Source organism: Chaetomium tenue (assembly GCF_020726465.1).
Source record: "Chaetomium tenue strain MPI-SDFR-AT-0079 chromosome Unknown F5144scaffold_2, whole genome shotgun sequence".
Lineage (NCBI taxonomy): Eukaryota > Fungi > Ascomycota > Sordariomycetes > Sordariales > Chaetomiaceae > Chaetomium > Chaetomium tenue.
The window spans coordinates 3623410-3645645 of record NW_027117330.1 but is presented as its reverse complement, the minus strand read 5'-3'; the positions used below and the strand labels follow the sequence as shown (position 1 = coordinate 3645645).

At 55.6% G+C, this 22236-nt stretch overlaps 6 protein-coding genes across 6 annotated transcripts; 2 read left to right on the top strand and 4 right to left on the bottom strand.

Moving 5' to 3' along the window:
- Window positions 1-4099: 4099 nt before the first annotated feature.
- Window positions 4100-6505, top strand: F5144DRAFT_484590 (uncharacterized protein; the record flags this gene model as incomplete). Its single annotated transcript, XM_066785452.1, has 6 exons — window positions 4100-4897; window positions 4959-5474; window positions 5548-5647; window positions 5706-6025; window positions 6084-6297; window positions 6354-6505. The coding sequence occupies 6 exons, from the start codon at window positions 4100-4102 to the stop codon at window positions 6503-6505; spliced, it is 2100 nt and encodes a 699-aa protein (XP_066646910.1).
- Window positions 6506-6969: 464 nt separating this feature from the next.
- F5144DRAFT_563282 (uncharacterized protein) lies at window positions 6970-8080 on the top strand. The gene has a single exon (XM_066788364.1). The coding sequence runs from the start codon at window positions 7237-7239 to the stop codon at window positions 7864-7866; it is 630 nt and encodes a 209-aa protein (XP_066646909.1). The 5' UTR covers window positions 6970-7236; the 3' UTR covers window positions 7867-8080.
- F5144DRAFT_618907 (uncharacterized protein) lies at window positions 8081-9468 on the bottom strand. Its single transcript, XM_066791950.1, has 2 exons — window positions 8994-9468; window positions 8081-8877 (listed from the first exon to the last, which is right to left on the bottom strand). Exons 1-2 carry the CDS (start codon window positions 9036-9038, stop codon window positions 8569-8571), a joined length of 354 nt encoding a protein of 117 aa, XP_066646908.1. The 5' UTR covers window positions 9039-9468; the 3' UTR covers window positions 8081-8568.
- A 2361-nt stretch (window positions 9469-11829) lies between these two features.
- Window positions 11830-12453, bottom strand: F5144DRAFT_484336 (uncharacterized protein; the record flags this gene model as incomplete). The annotated part of the gene is made up of 2 exons (XM_066785433.1): window positions 11830-12014; window positions 12108-12453. 2 exons carry the CDS (start codon window positions 12451-12453, stop codon window positions 11830-11832), a joined length of 531 nt encoding a protein of 176 aa, XP_066646907.1.
- A 3345-nt stretch (window positions 12454-15798) lies between these two features.
- On the bottom strand, window positions 15799-16639 carry F5144DRAFT_590668 (uncharacterized protein; the record flags this gene model as incomplete). The annotated part of the gene is made up of 3 exons (XM_066790178.1): window positions 15799-16054; window positions 16226-16385; window positions 16609-16639. 3 exons carry the CDS (start codon window positions 16637-16639, stop codon window positions 15799-15801), a joined length of 447 nt encoding a protein of 148 aa, XP_066646906.1.
- A 3853-nt stretch (window positions 16640-20492) lies between these two features.
- On the bottom strand, window positions 20493-22236 carry F5144DRAFT_599993 (uncharacterized protein; the record flags this gene model as incomplete). The annotated part of the gene is made up of 6 exons (XM_066791043.1): window positions 20493-20723; window positions 20780-21632; window positions 21713-21829; window positions 21889-22019; window positions 22087-22157; window positions 22215-22236. 6 exons carry the CDS (start codon window positions 22234-22236, stop codon window positions 20493-20495), a joined length of 1425 nt encoding a protein of 474 aa, XP_066646905.1.

The following is a 22236-nucleotide window of genomic DNA, read 5'->3' as shown; positions in this document are numbered from 1 at the left end:
GCGGGTCGGCCAGCACTAGCCAGTTTATTGAATGTCTGCGTCGTTGGATACCATCAATAAATTCGAAGGAATTGCGAGCAGCATTTTCTTTCCAGCCGAGAATGAAACCTGTGGGTAAGTGTCTTTTGTGTCGGGGCCAGTTTAGGGGGCGGCCAGAAAGACTTCCACGAAACAAGACATCCATAGTGTTGTTGATATGCGAATTTCAACGGAGCGGTCGATGGCATCAAAGATAGTCAAGTTCTGCCATGTTAATGACAATCCCATCGGAATTTTATATCAACCTACCTGTGCCATGGTAAAACAACGACGGGATTCGGGACTCCGAGTCGGCAAATGGGTACCTTTGTACTTAAGGGGTTTCATTTGTGAGCCCGAAGAACGAACCTCGTCACGCAGTGGACACGAGGCCCGCGTGAATAGAAAGTGAGCTCCTTTCCGGCATTTCGATTTCAGAGGCGATTGCTTTCCATCACCTTCGGAGTCCGAGCCCACAGCAGTGGAGCCAGTATCGTTCGAATCATGAACAGTACGAACTCTGCCTCGAGATGCTCCAGCTTCTCTGACAACGCCGAATGTCATTTCTCGGCAAAGCTTGTCACCGCTCCAAGGCATCGCGACACCTATATCTCTTCCAACAACTTGATGAACTACATGGATACTGCTTCTGAGAGTTCGGTGGTGGATAGGTACCTAGTCAATCGATAGCCACACGTTGGACTGGCAACTCCTCGGACCCCCACGGTACATGTACAATTTCCGACGTCCGAAAATCGTGGGGACAACCCTTTAGACTTCTCAAATTTGAACCTCTTACCCCTTGCCGACGCAGAACAGATTCATCTCCGATGGATGCGGCCGTTCTTCGCCGTCGGGGACTAGCGTGTTAAATCTCACCTTCTGCCCGTTGAACGTGTACAACGCCGAGAACGGCGCTCCCAACTTCCTCGCCGAGGAACTGAGAGATATGTTTGGGCCAGCTACGAAATCACTTTGGGGAGCAAAGGCTCGGCTTGACTGGGAGAGGATCGGTCGGTGGGTGGAAACTGCTGACGAGTTTGGTATGATGCTGTGTGCGCTTTGCATTCACCGCCACGGGTACCAGGCTTGCATTAATAGCGGAAATGGAAGGCGAATTATTATATCCGTCAAATCGTTATCACGGTGATGATAGGTGACCCAAGGTTGCTCTTCATAATCGAGTATGGCTAGCCCGGCGTTGTGTCATGTGTTGAATTTGGTGAACTAAGACAGAGACATTCAGGGGTAAACCGTAACGACCTACTGATATTTACAATACATGGAGACATAACCGTGTATGGTTGCGGTTGAGAGCCGTTATACCAATCCTGACAACGGTATTTCGCCATTGAGCTTTTGATCTGTTGCTGACTCTGCCTTTACAAGTATACATCCACGACAAGTTCATTTGTCAGTTTGGCTTCTTAACAACTCTAACCCTCCCACCCTTGAGCATTATGTATCCAAGTCAATGTTCTGGGACTCTCTAACAAGCTTGTCTTCCTCAATTTTCTCGAGCTCCAAGAAGGCCACTTTAACTTACACGCTTGACAAGGATAGCATACAGCCCGCGAAAGTGACGAAACGAGGCGAGGTTGCATATAGAATTGACCATGTGCATACTTAGTACCTAGGTAGTTTGCACGTGGGCAGCACGCCGAATAACGTGCGGCATCCCTGTATATTTAGGGGCCATGGACATGTGTAGACAGCGCGCCATGTTGGGATCGGCTAGAGATGGTATATGATTTAGATATCTTCCAAAATGTTTCATGTTGCGCTCTAAGCCAGTTTTCGAGATGTTTAGCACGGGAGAGCATGCATATCTCCGTCCTCCATCTTGTTAAGCCATATGAGCTTCCATATCGATCATTGCGATTTTGGCTGCGCCGGGGGCTGGTTTTGCCAATGCACTTCAACTTCCAGGTTGTCAAATGGCCTGTCAGCGCTCGACTCTCCCGAGAGCTAGAGTTGCGCCGAGCTGGTATTTTTTGTATTGTTCCTTTTTCTGGAGGCGATTTGTCCAAATGGCAATTGCTGGTCGTGAGTATTAGGTAGTCTGGTAGTGTAACTTGGCTCTGCTTATTGACCCCTGGCCCCACCCAACCCTCTAGGTGCTTGGTAGGTATGCATACCATCTTCCTTCATTCATCAGTGAAGGTGGGTTGCGTCGGAGGCGGGGAGGCAGGATGAGATGGGATTTGCTATCGGAATCGGATTATCGCTGACTGAGAAGTGAATTTACCCCGCATGCCCGATTAGTCGGCAACTCGAAGTGGGACCACAAACGCGCTTGGTTCGCATGTGCTTTGCGCCCGTTCATGGAACTCGTGGGAATAAGGAATAAGGCAATGTTAAAATCACACCACGGGAAACGGAGTCTGGAGCTGTAAAATGACCTTAAACTGAGCGGGTACGCGTTCCCTACCGTTTTACTCTTCACGAGTGTCTTAATACAGCTCATTTGTCATCCTCAGCAAAAAAACGAAGGTTAACTCCCTAAATACTTAGGTCCGGATTCACTCTTTTACCCTGCCTCCGACACCGACAGCTTGTGGTTTTTATTGTTGTTGCTGTCTATTTTTCTCTTGTTTTTATGACCGCCTCCAAGTTCTGAGCAAGCGAAGAATTCTGAGGAGCACAACACCCCTCAAAGTGTGATTTTCTCTCAGCTCAGCGGGCAGGAGCGGCCCATGCGCCCTTGTCAGCCCAGAAGCAGCAGCCTGCATGTTCACCGGTCGATCGCATCTTCTGGCACTTCCGACCCAGCGCACCTTCTCGACTTACCGATAGACATCCCATCCAATTCTTAAATTTCATTAGGAAGGCAGGTGCGGGCGTGCATCAGCCACGGTACCACAAATCCAACGTTTGTTTTTCATCGCCCATGGCCCCGATTCGCGAGTCTTTTATAATCTTGCATGCCGGAAGGATTCGAAGGCGGGGGAGTGCCGAGGTGCCGTGTCTTGGATTCGGAAACGGTGCCACCTTGTGTGCTGTCGGGTTGAGTGATAGCCTTGTGCAGGGTTCAGATCGCAAGTTCCTTGCGTGAACGTTTCACGTCACCGCTCCGGCCCTGGGGAGACGTTGAGGGTTTATCGCTTGGCAGCTTTTCGACTCCTCTCCATCCTCTCTCGTTGGGTACCAACCTGGCGGGTGGTATCTGTCTGGCCCGTCCTTCCCCAAAACCCCGGTCTCACCTCTCGAAGCCTGCGCCAACTCCCCCAGTCCACCAGCGCTTGCAGGTTTGTGACCCCTTGCGCCTGCGCAGTGGCCCGTCAAACACGCCGTTGGGCCACGGCATGATTCGCGCAGACTTTCCCGAGAGAGAGAGAGAGCCCTTGGCCGGCTCGGGGCCGTTCGCCTCATTTGGATGTTGAGCTCACCACCCTGTTCCGGTTGTACCACCCACACCGGCTGCGAAGCAATTCCAGGCCCATCCACCGCGACCTTCGACGACCTGGATACTGTTACCCACCTCCAATCGGAGAGAGGAACCGCCTCGATCCAGAGCCACGGCACCGGGAACGACACATCCTGCGGTGCCTTGCCCGTGCCATGCCTGGCGCCTTTTGGGGTTGGACAACCCGGAGGCCCCGGAGGTGACGCTTGGTTGGCGGTTGTTGGACACGCGCCGTCCATGGAAGCAATGAGTGTTGCAACGCCATCGATGTCTCCACATGCAGCTGTAAATGCACCTCCAGTTCCTTCATTTTTGCTTTTACTCTTTGAACCATCCCTGAGCCCTCATTAACCTTGCGTTTTCTCAACCTAGGCCGCTATCCCTGTGGTACCAAACAACGCCTCGCATGCGGATTCCCGGCCATCCAAGAAACGTCGCACCAAAGCCCCCCAAGCGCACGTCAGCCCCAGCCAGGTCCAGGCCGAAGCATTGATTTGGCCCAACGAGCCATTGTATGGGCGGGTGACGCATGGGGCGGGGACGGGCAACGCCCACGGTATCGTCAGGTTAGCGGTGCCAAGCCTCCCCCCATACTCCCCCGACAACGAGTATCCATTCCGCCACTTTGAACCGGCCTTCGACCAAACCCCCCACCCATCACGAGGAGGGAACTGGATGCCAAACGAGCATCGATTTGATGCAGCCCCACCGCCACCATTGGGCCCAGTTACCTCGGCGCCCCCCGGTCGCATGCTGTGGGACTTTCCTCCCTCACCGGTCGATCAGGCCGCCGCTGGGCCCCTACCCTATCATTGGCCCCTGACTGCGCCAACCATCCAACCGCCAGGACCATATGATCAGCTCCCTTCTCTTCCAACCCCGCCAATCCTCACTGGAACAGATCCTCATTCGTTTGCTGCCTTTCCCTCGGACAGCGGGTGTCCTCCTCTCGCAGCAGAACAGCTAGCAGGTCCGCCCAGAACGCTAGGTGATCAGGGTCCCTATCTGCGTTTGTTACAGGGGCCAGTAGACGCGATACTTCTTCCGAATAGCGCCGAACCTGACCAGGTTGGCGGCTACGGTCCCCCCACTGTGTTTGCCTTGTACCAAGAACCTGCCACCCTCCACCTTGCACCGAATGGCAGCCCACCTGCACGGCTCAACATCGGGAGTTTGAGGCTGTCTCCGCTGTATGGCCAAACTGTCGAGCGGTTGGAAGATGGAAATTGGATCAAAGAAGAACCCCCGACCCCGGCCAACGGGGATTGGGGTGTACCCACTCCCGCGGGAGTCCCGATGAACGTTCATCATGCCAACGTAGGAGAAGGGCCACCGAGACCCGGAAACGAGGTAGATGATGAAGAGGCGAGCAACCGGAAGGAGCGGCGTCGGCTCAATGAAGGGTTGCGCACTGAGACGTCAAATACCCGACAAATCGGCGCCTGCATACGGTGTCATAATCAGCGGATCCGGGTGAGTGATACTCCCCTATGACCTTTGCATAGTTATGCTTCCTAAAACTAACATGTCGCAGTGCAAACCTAACAAGCTAGACCCCACAAACCCGGACGCGCCGTGTGAGAGCTGCCTCTTGGTGCGAAAAACCTCCAAGAAGACCATCCATTACATCTCTTGCCTGCGGTTCAAGGTCACCTCGATGGTTGTGTACCGTGCGGGTGGTTTGGGCTACACCAAGCGGTTCGACCATACCAGAATCGTGAATATCGACGGCTACAGCGACGGCATTACTTACGACATTAAGATAACACAAGGCCTTTGCAAGGCCCCCATTCTGCTCCAAGTTCGACGGTTTCGTCCGAACCAAACCGACAAGACGCACTGGAGTTATCGGGTTGATGATACTACCTGCGCCCATAGGTACCAAGACACTGGTGCGTTTTGCCTGGTCGACATTAAGGAAACAGCCAAGAAGTTCAACGACTACATCGATTGCAATGCTGCCGATGGCCTGGCGGAGGCGGTAAGGGACTCAGATGACATGGTCAAGGAGGTCTTTGCGATGATCGAAAAACAATGTCGCTCGCTCCCGGTATGGACCTCCAGCCCCTTCCCCTCCTACCCAACCCCCGAGGCTCGCTTGAATACTGACTACCTCTCCCAAGGTTGTCATCGAAGCCCAAGGTCAAGGAGCAAAAGGGGCGAAGAGACAACCGGACCAGAAAGAATTTCTGCTCAAAATGGTCCGTCTTTGGTTTGCGATACGTAAGTATCCCAGCTTTTCAGTCAATGTATTGTTTGCATCACTCACAGTGCCGTCTAGGGCATGGGACAGGTTCGGCATGGCTCTGTGGCGACGAGCGGTTAGGGCTGAGCCCGATATCTGAGCCCAACCACCCTTTTCGGGGTCGGGTTCTCGTATCACGCATGATCGTCGCTCAATTCGACAGCATACGATATGAGTGTATTTACAAAAAGCTCGCGCCGGATGTGCTCCGAACAATCGACGCCTTCCTCACATCGTCCAACAAAGAAGCCTGGTTCACTGTCTTTCTAGCCACATTTTTGCTTCTCCATCTTGCCGCCTGCACGTCCCAAGACCGGTATCGCCATGCCAAACAGAACGCGGGGGACAAGCGGCTCGTACGTGTTTATACTGATCCCCATTCCCCCCGCGGCTACCTAGTTAACAGGTTTCTAGGATACACGATACGGAAACCTCCATGACCCCCTCACTGGTTTTGTCGAGGAGGTTCATCATAGTGCCGTCATGCTCTTGGCTCATTGGCAATACTTCAAGCGCTGCGATCTCATGAACTTCAATTGGAACAATGTTGGAGAGTCAGCATTGATGTGTCTTGAGCCGGACCAGATCGACTGTATCAAGAGCGTTGTGGGGCATCTTAAAGAAAGGTGTAAGTTGAGTCTTCGTTTCCTCCAAGAGCCAAATGGACGCTGACGTCTACATAAGTGCCTTTCATTCCCACCACACCGGATGCAGGCTGCTGGGAACATGAGCTTTTCTGGATTTCCAAGATGTTTATATCCAGCCCGTCCCCGAAAACAGATTGGACGCCACCAGAGACGTTTACAAAAGCCAAACCTGGCGTTGGCAGGGAATAGCTTGGTCGGATAGAGTGGGATGCGCCTCAGAGAGAAGAATTTACATTCGGTAATACGGGCATAGGGTCGCGGTCTGGGTATGGGGTGGAATTTTGCCAAAGGTGGGCGTTTGCGGGTTGGCTTGGATGGCTCGCTCTGATCCATGGTTTACATACCCGAAGCCGCTGGTTTTGGGTTACAAAAAAGGTTGTCCTAGATATCATATTATACCCCAGAGTGTATCCTCCGTTTCTGCCGTCGAATAGCGTCACTCGATGTTTTTGCGGTAGTATGCATAGCCCGAGCTACCTGTGGGCGGGCGATCAAAGCGAAGGAGGGCGTTTTGTTGACGATGGACAGGGGTAAAGTGGGCCCCACGGCCCCGTCAACTGGCTGGCTTAGTCATTTACTTTTGGTCGATAAGATAAGAATTTACTGGGGTGCTGGGGTTGCACGGTTGACAGTTCAACTCACAGCTGTCCTTTTCTGGCAACGTGAGCGCCTCCATTGTTCAGCATCAACCCAATGCAGAGGAAACAACCACTCCTCCACACGCCACATCAGGAATACCTCGGGCTTTATTACACCAGAAGCCGCTGATAGTTGCTTGTGCTCCTCTACTGCCGCAGAAATTCCACTGATCGTTGGATTGTCACGATTTCTTGAACCCCCGGCCAACACCATTACCACCACCCAGCCATAACCACCAGCACCACCACATCCCAATCGCTCTCACACAACCCACCGCCACAATGTCCGACCTCGACTCCTTCGACTTCATCCCCCTCCACATCGACCCCAAATCCAAAGCCATCAGCGCGGCCGCCCAAACCCCAGCAACCCGCGCCCTCGAGGCCGAGCTCGCAGCCCTCAACACCCTGCACCGCTCGCTACACGGCCTCGACCCCCCGCACCTGGTCCCCCCGCCCCCCGTGCCCGTCAACCCCAAACGCAGCGCCAACATCGGCAAGCTGCGCGAGTCGGGCAACGCCGAGTACCGCAAGCAGCGCTACGGCGAAGCCGCCAAGTTCTACACGCTGGGGCTGCAGATGGCGCTCACGCGCGCCGCCTGGGAGCCCAGCCAGCTGGTGCGCGAGGAGCTGCACGCGCTGTACAGCAACCGCGCGCAGGCGCACATGCACCTGGGCTTGTGGGCCGAGGCGGCGTCGGATGCGGAGGCGAGTGTCGAGGCGAAGAGGCAGGGGAATGCGAAGGCGTGGTTTAGGAGGGGGCGGTCGTTGGTGGAGATGGGGCGGTTGGCAGAGGCGAGGGAGTGGGTTGCGAGGGGGCTGGAGTTTGAGGGCGAGGAGAAGGAGCTGATTGAGTTGTTGAAGGAGGTGGATGCGAAGATGGAGCAGGAGAAGGTTAAGAGGGATGCTTGAGGCGGCCGATCAAGGAGGGGCCGCTCTTTGGGAGAGAGGTGGGCGAGATAGGAGGTGTGATATAGCGACGACGGCGTAGAGGAGTCGTGTGGGGGAGAGGGGAGCATGTTTATTATTTCGAGTTATGGTGGTCATTCAACCTTTAGGCCAGGCGTTAAGGGATCTTTCTGCACCAGGAATGAAAGGATCGTTCAAGGAAAGATGTAAATGGAATTGTTTTGAACGGTGAGCAGAATATTGACCCAACTCATGACCACCTGCTCCCGTCGTGCAACGACCTCATAAACTCCGGCCCCCGCTGGGCGTTGCATCCTTTCTTTCACTCAATCTTGTACTTCCGTAATTCCGCTGCCTCGTTAGATCCTCCTATGGACGCCCATTTCCACGCCCCGGTTATCTTCTCCCAGAAACAAGAACGATGCCAATATGATGATGCCCAAATACGAACACGAAAAAAAAATCGAGGCAGAAAACCCAATCATGCAGCTAATGAACTAGCCTTCCCACTATCCTCTCTTTCCCTCGTGCTTCAATCCGTCGTACAACTCGTGGCCCAGAGATCCTCCAACGGGTAGATTGCTCGTCAAGAGAAAAACGGTGTGTGCTTCCAAGACCGATGCCGCCTGTCGTAAACCATGGCACCGAATGCCACGCCTGTGTTCGTCGGCCGGATTGCTCTCCCCCATCACTGTCGTGTTTGCTTCACATCTTCTCCTTCTCCGAAGTGACCTCCAAAACCGACGGCTTCCGCGGTCGCATCACGGCGTCCTGGCTGGTCATGCGGCGGTCGAGGGCGCGCTCTAGCTTAGCGCCGAGGGCGAGCTTGGCGAGCTTGGTTGTCTTTTCCTCGTTGAGGAACACGCGCTGTTCCGAGAGGTGCGGGTTCTTGAGCCGCTCGAGCCCGTCGACGATGGGGCGGATTTCGGCGGTGACGCTGTCGGTGCTGAGCACCGTGGGGGAGACGGATGGGGCGGTCATGCTGTAGGTGGAGAAGCGGACTGAGGTGCGGGTCTGGGCAGCGAGGATTGGTTTGGCCGTGGTTAGTGACGATTGGGTTTATTTCAGATTTGTTTTGGGGGTGTGTGAGTTGGAGGTGAACGGGGCGGGCATCGAGGGAAAAGACGAACCGAAGGGGCCATGATCGGGCGCGAAGACTCCAGCGAGGCAGGCATTCTGGCGGTGGTACGAGCGTGTGTTCGGACTTTCCGTACTGGCTTTGTTGACGAGGAGCGTGGCTTGATGACGCTGTCCGATTTGAAACGCCGGAGCAAGGCAAAGCCTGTTGAGAGCAACCTTGGCCCAGGGGTGGAAATTCGCTGGCTCCGCTCACAGTGGCGGAAACCCTGCCAAATCGTCGCTTGCCGCTTATCGCTTTCGCCTGTCAGCCTGTCGGCGCTGTTGTTTGGTCAATCGTTGTGGAATGCCACACGGTCGATTCGGGTATGGGATGAACGAGCAAAAGGGGGGCGATGAATCAAAGGGGAAGATGCCGGGCGGGAGGGAAGCAGGAAGGTGGCACCACTCAGAATGACCCGGGAAGACTGGCGCACCGCCGCACACCAGGACGCCCATGTGGGAGGGCTGCAGCTGCCGCGGCAGCGCGGCCAGGCCGCAAAAAGCGTCAACCCCCAACTAAAAGTGGGACTCAGGGGTTCGTCAGAGCAGATCATCGCCCAAGTGCGCCAGTGCCTAATCACACCAGTCATTCCTAGTTACCCATCACAAACGTTATCAACGAGAATTTACCTGGTCACATTTCAACAATATATCTTCTAATTCTTTTTACAGTAAGAGGGTATATTAATACGCTCATTGGGCCTCATCCCATGTTGTTTTACGTTCCACAAAGTACACAGGTACTTCCTGGGGCTAACAGCGGAGCAGAATGGTGTACGCCCGTTGAGGGGGCAGAGATTGGCGGTTCGGCCAGGGTTTCCTAGGCGCTGCTGCTTCCTTCTCGGCAAAATGTTCCTTGAAGATATGAAGCCAGTTATCCTTTTGGTCAGGCGTGCGGGGAGCCTTTCTCCGACAGTATGTTGCTCCATTGGCCGTCAGGCCCTCCACCCTGGGGTCCGTGGGCTTAGGGGAGACTGGGGATGCTTCGAGTAGTGCCACCTGTGGATATGGATACGAAGTGTACCATGTTGAACGGTATTACAAAGTAATCATGTGGTCTTCCCATATAAAACCCCCGCCGGATTGTGTTTTGCCTCATGGCTCAGCGGGATCCGACGGACTGGACAGCGGAAGATGACCTCTGCAGTCATGTAGGGATTTGAACCTTGCTGGCGGTTCCGAGCATGTGAGCAAGCAACACTGCCGAAGATCTGGTGCGACGCCCCGCTGCGGCGAGCCAAAGAACGCACGTGGCATTTTTATCAGGTCACCATCCAGCGGGGACAAACCCGGCTTGGCGATAAAAGTGTCGGGACAACGCCAAGACCGAGGAAAGGCATCTCCAGCTTGCGATCTGACGCCTCTTCTCATTCTGCAATTTCCGAGCCAGACGGCTGAGGGAATAATCTTCACACACGGTCTGTTCTCCCTGTACGACGTCCATCTGCCAAGCCAGCCCACAGACGTCTTGCGGCCTGGCCATCCGTATGGCTACCTCTGGTCATTCATTGCGTATTACCTCGGTGAGTAACTACGCTCCACGGTAGGTACCTAGGAAGTGTGCCATACTCCACGTATGACTCGTTCTATATAGCCACTCGGCGAATTCGGGTGCCGACGCTTGTTAGTAACCAATGCAGAGTAGCTGGCTTCACGTTCATGATTCAGGTCGTCTGACTCGTCCCTCATCTTGGAAGCTTACGATGCATTGGCTGGACTACAGATTATGGCAAAGGCCGGAATAATATTTCTTAAAACATGACCGCGTTGAGAGGCTTGTCCTGGGCCCGCCAGAGCGGGCAAGTCCAGGGCTGGCATGCGCCCGCCCGAGGTTGGTCCGGCAGGTCTCGAACTGAAACTCGAAGAACACAAACACCAACGATTCACAGTCCAAGGGCTCGAGATACCCGTGAGTTTGGATGGGTGGCTGTGGATCGCCAAGGCCGAATTGATTTGTGATACGACTGAATTGCAAGGATAAGGCCACCACATCTGCGCATGAACCGGTTCTCTGGCTGCCTCCGGATTCTGGATTACCTATCGTAAGGTTCATATTCGGAAGGGGATCAGAACACGGGACTTGAAAGTGCAAGCCGCCTGTGCCGGCTCATTGCGAATGGATCGGGTAGCCGCTGGACCTCTCTGCCTTGCCCGGTTGTCCCTTATAAGAGGCCAGAGACCATGACCTTGTTCCTTCTCCGATTTGCAATGCATCTACCAAAGCACCGCCCGCACCTTCCTCAAGATTTAGCATACTACCGCAGGAGTCACTCACATAATAGAGGGGCACCGATCTAAGCACCTTATCTGCCACCTCTGATTCTTTCATTGTCCCCATTTTCAATATCCCTTCCCTCCCTTTCAAAGACGACGATGGGGAATTCCACACAAGCCCCAAATCGGGTCGACCAACTTTCATGCTTCGAGTTTATCCCGAGTATTAGGATTATTTCTACAATCCCCAATACACCTGCAACAATACTTCCACCACCATAACCCCCTCTAAAGGCATTTGGGCGCCGATGTCTCTCCGTTCCAACCAAAAATACAGAGACGTCCCAGCCCCCAATCCCCAAAACTCGATCAAACCGCCGCGGACTCTTGCGAGTCTTCCCAATCTTTTGACCATTGCGCCGCCCCGGAAAGGAAATAACTAACAAGACTTAAACCAGGCAAGCCTCCGATTTCCAAGTTCATTCCGCCGTCGCTCGTTGCCCTCCCCCTTCGCTCGTTGAGTCCCCCCTCGTTCGTTGCGTCCCCCTTCTCTCAAACACTTAAACCCCGCTGCAGATAGGCCTCCCCGACCAACCCTCTGTTGTCCAGGTGGCTGACTGTGGTAGGCCATTTTCACCTTCTCCTGTGCGACAATTTGGACGATCTGTCTCCGTCATTCCCGCTATAGTTCAGCTCGATATTATACGAAGCAACTGAATCAGAGCTCGGGGAGCTGGATGACGTGTTTTGTCGGTGTCTCCTGGATTCTTTTCCTTTTCGGCCCTCTTTGCGGTTGACGTCACCAGAGCTAACCTGAGCTGAGAATGTGTTAGAACCGCCCAATACACACGCTAAGGGGAGGAAAGGCGACGACCCAGTCATGCGCGTGCGGTCATGGGAGTTTTTCTTACGATCTTTGGTACAGCTGCGACAACACCCGTGGTCGCACCTCTCCATCCACTCCCACTCATTTGTGATAGAGTTCTTCTCCCATTTCGGCTCGGGCGACGCGTTCAGGCACCATCCGCTACTGTTCCGCCCTCCGCATTTGCAACAAGTCCACCCGCCTCCCCCCGCACTACGAAAGTCGCAGTTTGCCAGTGGACACGCTGCTGTCGACGATTGGGATGCGGCAAACGTCATATTCGGGCATGGTGTCTCATACCCCGTTTCCAAGTCGATGAGTGCCGACGGGCAGTAGTGCCACGTCACCGATTGGTGGCCACACGAATGGTAGTGAGGATGCCCGTGACACATAGCTGGTTTTGAAGGTTGGAAAATCGAGGGTGCTTAGATGCTGAAGAGCCAAAGAGGCCGTGCTGATCAAATGGCTTCCCGCAAAGTGTGGGTGTCTGCTGAAAGTTGCCGGACTGTGTTGGCTGGACTGACATGAGGATCTCAGATAACGGCTTGTACGTCCAACTCAAAGCAAGCGACGTCGGATGATTATTTATACGTCAATCATTCGTCATCTCAGCAGCTAGACCCTTCCGGACCGCCCCGGTTGTTGTCACCGAGGCCGAGCGAGGCTAGTCGAGCCACCGCCCTTCAGCTACCCCTCCTGGACAGGGTGGCTTGACACGCGAGTTCTCAATGGAGATGGGAAGCTCCTTCTGGATTTCACATAAAGCGGCCGATCTGCACTGACGGGCACCTCGCTTCCCTGGTGATGGACACAACTAATATCCTTGATAGGCTGCCGAATGCCCGAGGAAACGCGGAGCGAGCCTCAAGAAATCACCATCATTGCGCCGTCTCTTAGTTATGGCGCAACCGCCTTGTTGGTAAGATATTTTGCGGTCCATCTTTCCCCTCAGTCATTTCACACTGTTATGGGTGTCGTTGGCGTGTGCGATGCTTTTGTGATCCGAAAATCGATCGGCCGGCCGATCACATCGAGGTGGCTTCTCGACAAATCAGATCCCTGGAGAAATACCCCGAGACTGGTTCGCCAGGACCCTGGTTGTCCGATTCCTCGGTAGTGATCAGATTGGGTTTCCACATCCAGGTTGATCGACGCGCCATTGGCACCACTTGCTGCTGCAGCAAACCATTCTTGACCACCCGCTTCCTCGCATTCCAGCCTTCGTTCACCCAAAAGCAACACCCCTTCCGACGAGAGGATTTCGGGAGATGCCCTTTGCGGGTGATCGGCACCGGGGTAACAATGCCCGGTTTTTATTCCCAGCAATTTCCCTTGTTACGCTACTCTTGCAGGGTTCCGGGGTCAACCACCAAACATGAGGATCGGACTCCAGCAGGATCTCCGCCCACAGGTATGCAACACAAGATCTGGCGAGCCAAAGCCACAAGATTACCGGGCATGTCTACCATGGGACTGGGACGGCCGCGATGCCGCTAATCTGAGCTCCGGCGATTCGCGGCCTCGATCGAGAGCTCGGTTCAGCAGTTCATTGCCGGTTTCGTCGCTGGTCGCCCGACGACCCAGCTGGACTCAACCTGCGCTGGGCACCTGGGCTCAGCTGGGACAACCCACTACCCTAGTCCATGGTGTTGGGGACAGCCTCAGCGCCAATAAAGTCAAGCATTAATTATCAAGACGTGGGGGCGTTTACCGAGTCGGGCTCGACCGCAAGTCAACATCACGCAGCCTCGCAACTCAACAACACCGCGTTGCGGCACCAGGTGTGTTTCATCTGTTCACACCGCCCCCCCGGCCCCCACCGCATTGTTGCAAGTGAGAGCGCACCCGGGAACGACGGCTAGGCCCAGCCCACTACCGCTTTTCCTCATTGATACTCTTGAATTCGAGACAGTGACGCCACCGCAGCCTCACTCACCGCTACCATGTCCGCGTGCATGGGGATGACCCCCGACGGCCTCAATCTATTCTTGCTTTGATATCCCTCATAGTTAATTGGACGGGCGGCATCGGGAACGCCTGATCTTCGTCAACCGAAGCGATGGCGTGGCTAACACTAGCGTAAGAGCGCTGGCGGAAGATTAGCCCCGAGGCGAGTGAAAACGTGGGCTTCGTGTGTTTGCGTGCGTGGTTTGCCGTTGACATGACCAAGAGAGAGCCTTTGCTTGGTCAGCTGCCCCAAAGACACCAGGGCCGATACACCCATCCACCGAAACCAGCATGATTGGCATGCACCGCGACGAGAGGTACATATGTCGCCGGGTTTCGGACCCGTGTGACCCATGTCCACCCGAGGAGTTGTGTAATCGGCACCCAAATTTGCTGAGAGCCTGACGTCGAGTCGACACTTGACGTTCGAACCCCTTGTAGGAATACCGGATCCCCTCGCAACTTCCACCTGACCAACGAAATGGTTGACGGAAGTGAATTGGCCGCTTGCCTGCAGCACTATCCGTGGGGCCCCATTGGTGTGACCAAAGGAGGAACCGGGGTGGCAGTTGATACTCTGAAAATCTAGTGTAGGATAGGGATGGTGGGCTTGTGGCTTTCCTGCATGTCATCATCCCGCCTCCTGAGCTTCAAGCTTCAGATCCTGGTGGCGATCTCGGCCGTGATGGCATGATCGCAGCGGTATTGACACGCCGGGCTTGTTGATATACCCTGCAGTGTGGAGGGCGGAAAGCTCGGAGCGAAGCTAAGGTCACCCCAGGGAGCCATATCTTCGGGCCGTGGAGCGGGAGCTAAGGTAGCGGGGACGCTGGCTCGCAGTTCCGCGGCCCCAGCGCAGGGCCTCCTTGTCGGGGGGGTGGACCAGGAGTGAGTGGGCAACAATTGGCTGGGGGTACGGGGCGAGCCATGAACGCCCGTCACAGGTGGCTTGGTCTTGTGGTTGGCGAGTCCAGGAAACATCAAGAGCGGCTTCTCCCGAGGTGTTTGAATTTCTCCTGTCGGCCGCCACCACCACCCCCCGAGCGTTGATTACTGAACCTTGATTCGCCAACGTTACACGACGGCTGGGTTTGCGTTGAGAAGCCAGCTGAACGGCTCATAGGACGCAGAGGACGGTCAGAACACAACCGTCCATCATGAAGAACTTGGAAGCAGCTGAACCAAGGATTTAACCCCTGTGAGGCCTTCCACTCGGGCCCACGATAGGCCGCTGCAGGTGATGGAGATGCCCAAAATAAAAAAGATCATTGTTTAGCGGATCTCCAGCCAGGTGTCTCAGACAACGGGTCAACGCCTCGACGACTCACGGATGACTGGTCGCACTACTCTGAGACTTTCGCCGGTCTCGAACGTTAGTCGTACCCGAGCAATGGCTTGGGATTCTAGAGAAAAAGAAGACAAAAATACAGACAAGAAGATAAGCAGGCAAAATCAAGGAAGGTCTGCTCCGAGCCCGATAACTGTCGGCACAATCTCTGGCCCCTGCTAGCAAGCTCTAGCGAGAGGCCCATGCCCCTTCCCGGCTTCGATGACCGCACAGGGAACTCTCCTCTCCCGACCGGCAGCAATGCGGTTCGTAGGTACCTCGGAATGAGCCTAAAACTTTAAGGACCCTTTCCTGCCCCTCCCCCAGAGAAAAAAAGAACAACAACAAAAACCCCAGAAGAAAAGCCTGCCCCCCTTTCCACAACAACCCCCCCACCCCCTTTTCTTCTCCCCTCACACACACACACCCACACCCACACCACCCACCCACACACATCCAGTTATCACCTCCGGCTCCTCCGGGCGGAAGCAGAGGAAGAAGAAGAACCCGCCGCCGCCCCACCCCCCGGGTCGGCCCTGCACCCCTCGCAGCAGGTGTGGTAGCAGAAGGTGTCCGGGCTGGTCCGCAGCCGGTGCTGGCACCAGCGGTGCTCGTTGGCCCGCCCCCCGCACTGGCAGCACGCCCAGCGCCCGCCGAGCTGCGACAGCCGGCACCCGCCGGACTCGCAGTCGGGGGAGATTAGGCAGCCGCCGGTTGCGCTGTGGTGGAAGGTGGGTGTTAGTTGGGTGGGTTTGGGTTTGGGGTTTTCTTGTTTGGTTCTTGCTTTGCTTTCTTGCCTGCCTGCCTGCCTTGTCTAGAGGGAGGGAAGGGGTGGCGGTGGATGGAAGGGGGGTTGCACTGCTGGGGGGACCAGGCTGCGAGTTACGTACCATGGATCATTGTAGTCCACTTGGTTCATCGGCGAAGCGTTGTCGCCACAGAAGGCGCGGTCACACGGCTGCCTCTCGCCCGTGATTGGGTCGGCCATGGCCCATTGGCAATACTCGTAGTTGATGATGATCTCGATTGGCCGCGTGCAGGGTGGGAGGTCTGGAGCCAAGCGGTTGTGTCAGTCAGCGTGTGCGTGTGTGCGTGCGGTTACAACCTGGAAAGGAAAGTGGTTTCGGCTTTGGCTTGGTTGGTTGGGCGTGGTCGGCGCGGCGGCGTCTGCGAAGAGGCCGTGATGCGCCGGTGGCAAAGACATCTGCCAGAAGTTCCCGAGCCAGCCGGGGGGGAGGGGGCCAATGGAGTTAGGGGGCTGGGGTTGACGTACGGTGGTGGTGGGAGTAGCTCCAGAAACACATCTTGGTGAGTTTTCGTCCTTTTCCGTTCTCACACTTTTCTTCTTTACTTTTCCCTTTCTTTTTCTTGCGTCGACCTTATCTCGGCCTCGGAGCTTGAAGTCGTGGTACGTATGGCCGTTCTTTTGTCAGTCCTTGGTGTTCCTTAGTGTTATTTCCTTCGTTTTGGCGGGCACAACCGTCAACGCAGTCACACGGCGGCCAGTGGCACGTTGTTGGGTCGAGAGGGTGCCAAGTGATGGGTTGTTGTGTCGTGATGCCCAGGGTCGAAGCTGGCGATGGGTGGAGGGCGATGATACCAACGGGAAGTGTTCCCTTCGCGGCGTGTCGGTCAGGGTGAGGAGGCTCAACTAATATACCGAGTGGTGATATCGTTGTTTGGAATGATGGACTAGCGGTTGTGTATGGCTTCTGTTTCGCAGTGTAAGGGGGTACAGTACGGTTGACTTCAAAGGCTCAAGCCCAGTTTCAAGCTGGTCGTCCCGGGCGACCGTACTGGTTCACGGGCTCAGCGATACCCTGGAGATTCGGATGGGACGTTCAAGTGACGGCGAGGCGTTCGAGTGACGGACCTTGGACGGATGGTCGAGGCTAAACTCAAGCGGAGGGGGGAAGAAGATCTGTAAGGCGAGACCACCAAGTGGTTGCTGAAGGACGATAAAGCTGGACTGTGGTAGGGTATTGTTGGCGCCGACTGCGGAAAAGGTTGATAGGTGAGGTTGAATAGAGGAGGAGTCCAGCACGGCTCGAGCCAACGGCAACGTCCTCGATGATGTCTACACGGCGGGATGCTGGTGTTGCCCGGGTATTTCAAACAAGGAACTCGGCGACACGGTCCCTTATATATCAACCCGGCCGGTCGAGGGGAGACGAGGACCGCAAGGCTGTTGGTGTTGACGAAGCCTGGTACGGACCGCCAGCTGCGGCATCGATGAAAACGGTGTGACCGTGTGTCTGACTTCCCAGCCGTCCGCAGCACACCGGGCCTCTTCAACCCCTCCTCCTCTTGCTAGGCGATTGGGCTTCGTCGTCATGAAGCCTCCCCCCGGTGGCTAAGCTCTGACTCCGAAACCTTGGCAATATTTTGTTCTGGGGCTCTGTGCCATGAGGCGGGGGGGCCCGAGTCGTCATCAAAGACGAATGGGGAAACCATAGGCGCCCGGGGGCCCCAATCTGTCTCGTCACTTGGTTGGCGCCCATTATTGATAGCCATTGTCCAACATAACGGTGAAAGCACGTGGCCCCGGGGTAGTCCGTGAGCTTACCTGCCCGCAGGGTATGGTAGAAACGTGGTACAGTGCGGGTGTGGGCTCGAGACAGGAGTGACACAAAGCTGAGACATGGTCTTCTCTCACCCCCACGGTGGCACGGATGGAGCACTCTTAGCAACTTTGGGCTCCGAAAGAGGTCGGACAAGGCGTTTTCATTGGCAGTAGCTGACATCTAAGACAAGGTTGGGCTTGTTATATCACCTTATTTGGGTATTTTGGCGTCGGTTGCCTCGGTTCAGCCCCATCATCCAGCACCGAGGGCTCGGGTCCGCCGGAAGTCGAAGCCTTGTACCAACGCGGGACCCCGGAACTTGCCATGAAGAACATTCTATTAATATTCCAAGCCGAATCTGTCGGAGCTGAAGTCGCCTACAGTACCCGGGCTTGCTGTATCTCATCACATCCCAGCCCCCCCTCGAGGTTCGGGCACTTTCTTGATTACCGCCCACTCCTCTCACTGAGACACGGAGAGGCGCGATGGGGAACAAATTCAAACCCGGTGTGAAGCACAAATCTCCACTGCCACTATTTACAGCAACATTGACAAGAATTGATGAGAAAGCAAAAGGTGATTGATAAGATCCCGCCCGCCACAGCTGCCGATTGGACAGTTTGACTTTTCGAGGTCGGACTCCTCACACACCTTGGATACGCTTCTGAGGGGGTAAACCATTGACGTCTCATGTACAGGGGGGCACCAAGCAGGGGGGGGATGACAGTTCTAGAACGGACCCCATAAACCTTCTACCAACACCCATGACTTCCAAGTTTCGTCCTTGATTTGACGGACACTTGCTGGGGATGAAGTCGAGGTTGGAGTCTTGGGGATGATGGGGAGCGGGGTTGAAGCGGCTCTTACACCGCACAGCCACCCCCCCCTGGATCCCTGTAACCTGTTCCATCTTTTTGACGTCTCAACGGTTTTGGAGGCGAGATCAGAAGATCTGCACCGACGGCGATCACCCAGACCAGATCGACTGCGCAGACGCGGGCCATATCACGGCATCGGACTGTATGGATGGTAATCATGATCAATGGCATGTTGCTGCCGTCGATCACGAAGGCGTGGAAGCTTCTATAAAAAGCAATGCATCCCCTCGAGATACAAGAAGGGCTGTTGCCAAGCCGGGAGCTACTCCGAGCTGAGACGGTTTTCTTGCGTCAACCTTCATTCACTTTCCATATGCTTTGGAATTCGAGATGCTGATGAAGCACGGATTCCCCCCTCTCCAGTCTGGGGCGATGACGGCGGGGCTGTTCTCGATCTGCCTAGGGTGTGACTGAAACCCTAGCGATGGAGTCTTGATACACCAAGCGGGAACCCCGTCCCGATCCCCGGTCGTATTTCTCCGCGCTGGCCTGTCGATCAAAGATAAGGTATTCGCGAAAAGGCCATTAGAGAATTCAATTTGTGTTCATCAAAGTATGCCCCGCCATCAACCAGGAATTTTCAGACAGTTTCCCCGCCATGTGAAGGCTTGACGTGCTTGACATGCTTGGCCCTAAGACACCAAGAAACCAAGACTGAAACGTGTCAAAGTTTCAAACAAAACGCCATTCTCATAGGGCAACACTAGCCCTCCTTGTCGAAAACTCAGATCTAGATGCCTCGGCACTTCTTTCCAGCCACACGCGCCGAGCCTTGTTGACCGATGACCGGACGAGCAACCAGTTCGGACGCTTTGGTGACAATTCCTCCCATCAGCAATCTATGGAGGTAGTCAGTGAACTGACTACTGTAGCTTCCTTCCCTATCACTTCCTATGATAACAGCTCCTCTCTCATAAGCCAGCTGGAACAGTGAAACTAATCATGTCTCCTACCAAACATTACCCCCAACATCGTCCGAGAACGCCGACGGGTGGTCTTTGCATCTGTAAACCGTTAATTCACCGTTTTGTCTGATGCCGCCCAAACCTATGAATAGAATAGAGTAAACGCCAAACATGGGCTAAATGTGCAGTTGAAACACCAGGCGGCTAGCTGGTCAGAGGTTGAAACAGGATGGGAAAACAACAGTCAGGAACAGCAACCCACCCATGGGTGTTTTGTTTCTGTTTTTAGAAAAGAAGCCCCGGGGAAGAAAGAGGCTATCAGATCGTTTGGCTGGAGTTAGGTTGCTCGTTATTATGGAAAGGGACTAAAGAAACATACTTGATACAAAACGGTACCGATTCCGAGACACTCATGACGACGGCTCCTGCTTGTGCTCCCACCGCTTTGCTTTCCCCGTGGACGTGTGTGTGTGTGACAGTACAGGGTGCAATTGCGACGTAGCTTTTGCGACAACGTGGAAAGCAAACAAGTCCTCGAATCCTTTCGGTGACAGTTCCAGCTCGATATCCGAGGTACCACAAAGAGTCACGAATCCTCCGCCCGAGACTCCCGACGCGTGTCTACGACCGAGGACACAGCATGTAACACCACCACAGCCCTGCCAGTGACACCCTCCGCCTGCATGCAAGGATCTTCATATATCCACGTGAGAACCAGATCTGTCTGTCTATATGCAACTAATCATCATAGCCCCCTCGACACTTGGTGGTGGGCCCAGCCAAACAACCGAACAACCGAACAGCCAGCCTTCAGGTCCCCTTGGAGAAGGACACGACCGCCCACTTCCCGTTCCACGCCCACTTGCGCGCGCCCGAGTCACCGCCCCCATCCTCCATCGCCTTGAGCTTCTCGTCCTTGCCCGGCTGCAGTCCCACCACGACATCGGCCTTGCAGGTGCGCAGCGCCAGCACGTTGAGCCCCGAGCCGGGCCCGAGCGGGCCAATGGCCTCGGTGAAGGGGGTCGTCGGGTCCCAGGCAACCTGTCCAGGTCAGTCATCAGCCCAGTATTCACCGCAATGAAAGGAGGGTTACTCACATCGCCCACCAGCTTCCGATAGTTCAAATCGCCCTTAAACACGACCAACTCGCCCTCCCTCAAATCCTCCACCAACCCCCCCGCCTCACCCGGCAGACGCCAAAAGCTCCCCGGCCCCGTCCACACACGGTTCGGCCTCAGCACGAGCTGGCCCTCCGCATGGAAGCGGCTCCACTCCGCGAACAAAAACCCCAACTCCTCGACCTGCGCCTCGCTCAACCGCGGCGGCTCGACGCCCTGCAGGGTATCCTCCTCGGTGGGAGTTTCGTAGAAGGTGCGGGGGTCGGCCAGCGCGGTCAGCAGCGAGGCAAAATCGGCCGGCAGCACGTCCGACACGAACCAGGGGATCGACTTGGGATGCAGCACCACGGTGGTGGCCAGCCCGGCGGACAGCAGATACCCGGCGAGGATCAGATCGACGTACAGCTCGAAGCCGGCGTTGTCCAGCACGATATCCACGCGGCGCTGCTGGCCCCCCGCGGGCTTATCCTTCTTGACGGCTTGCAGGTGAGCATAGACCTGGGGCAGGTCGTTGACGAGGATGTTCTTCTCGGCGGCGCGGCGGGCCTCGGACCCCTGCAGCTTCTGGATGTCCTCGTAGGTCAGGCTGGTGAGCAGCGAGAGGTCGGTGGCGTTGCCCCACAGGCAGACCTCGCACATCTCGGCGAAGAGGAGGGCGTCGGCTTCCGGGTCGTGCGGGGCCTGGGCGCGTAGTTGTGTGACTAGGTCCTTGTAGCGCGCGGCGAGTTCGAGGACCGCGGGGCGGGAGGACCGGAAGGTCTTGATCTTTTGGCGGGCGAAGACGTCGTAGGATTTCCAGTGCGTGGAGAGGGCGAAGGAGGTGGATATGCGCCTGGGTTGGGGGGAGGAGGGGTGGTTAGTAAAGGGAGAGGGTGGGATAGTAGGGGGTGTGATGGAAGGGGGTGATGGTACCGGAAGAGATAGCACTCGGTGAAGAGCCAGGGGGCGTTGTGCCAGGTGATTTTGCCGAGCTGCTCGAGCTCCTTGTTGTATCCGGCCACGTCGGGGTGGCCATCATCGCGGATGGGCCTGTAGTGCCGTATCTTTAGCCGCTGTTCTTCGTCTCGAGAAACTGTAGGCATACCCACGTCAAGGCTCGGTCGTGTTGCACCTCGTACTTGAGCTCGGCGAGCTCGGCGACGATCTTCTTGCCCTCCTCTTGCTTCTCACCGGCGTCGCAGGAACCCACGGTGCGGTAGGCATCGTCAATTGCTTGGGTCTAGAGGTGTAGCATCATTAGCCGATATCCTCGAGGTTCGGATAGAAGCTGGCAAGCGGTAACCGACGATGATGATGGGCCATCGCTGCCGGGCCGTCTGCCAGGCGAACGATGTTGGGTCGGCCGTCGAGTACGGCGCTGCAAGGATAGGAGCTAGTCAGTCTTGCGCTGAATGGGTAGAGAGAACTCCCGTACCGAGCTTGGGGTCGAGATCCAT

What these genes read in the sequence shown, in the direction of transcription:
- F5144DRAFT_563282 (XM_066788364.1), top strand. Translation starts at nt 7,237, where the DNA reads ATGTCCGACCTCGACTCCTTCGACTTCATCCCCCTCCACATCGACCCC.
- F5144DRAFT_618907 (XM_066791950.1), bottom strand. Translation starts at nt 9,038, where the DNA reads ATGCCTGCCTCGCTGGAGTCTTCGCGCCCGATCATGGCCCCTTCG. An exon ending in GCCCGATCATGGCCCCTTCG is followed by an intron (nt 8,878 to 8,993) that starts GTTCGTCTTTTC and finishes CTCGCTGCCCAG; the next exon opens with ACCCGCACCTCAGTCCGCTT.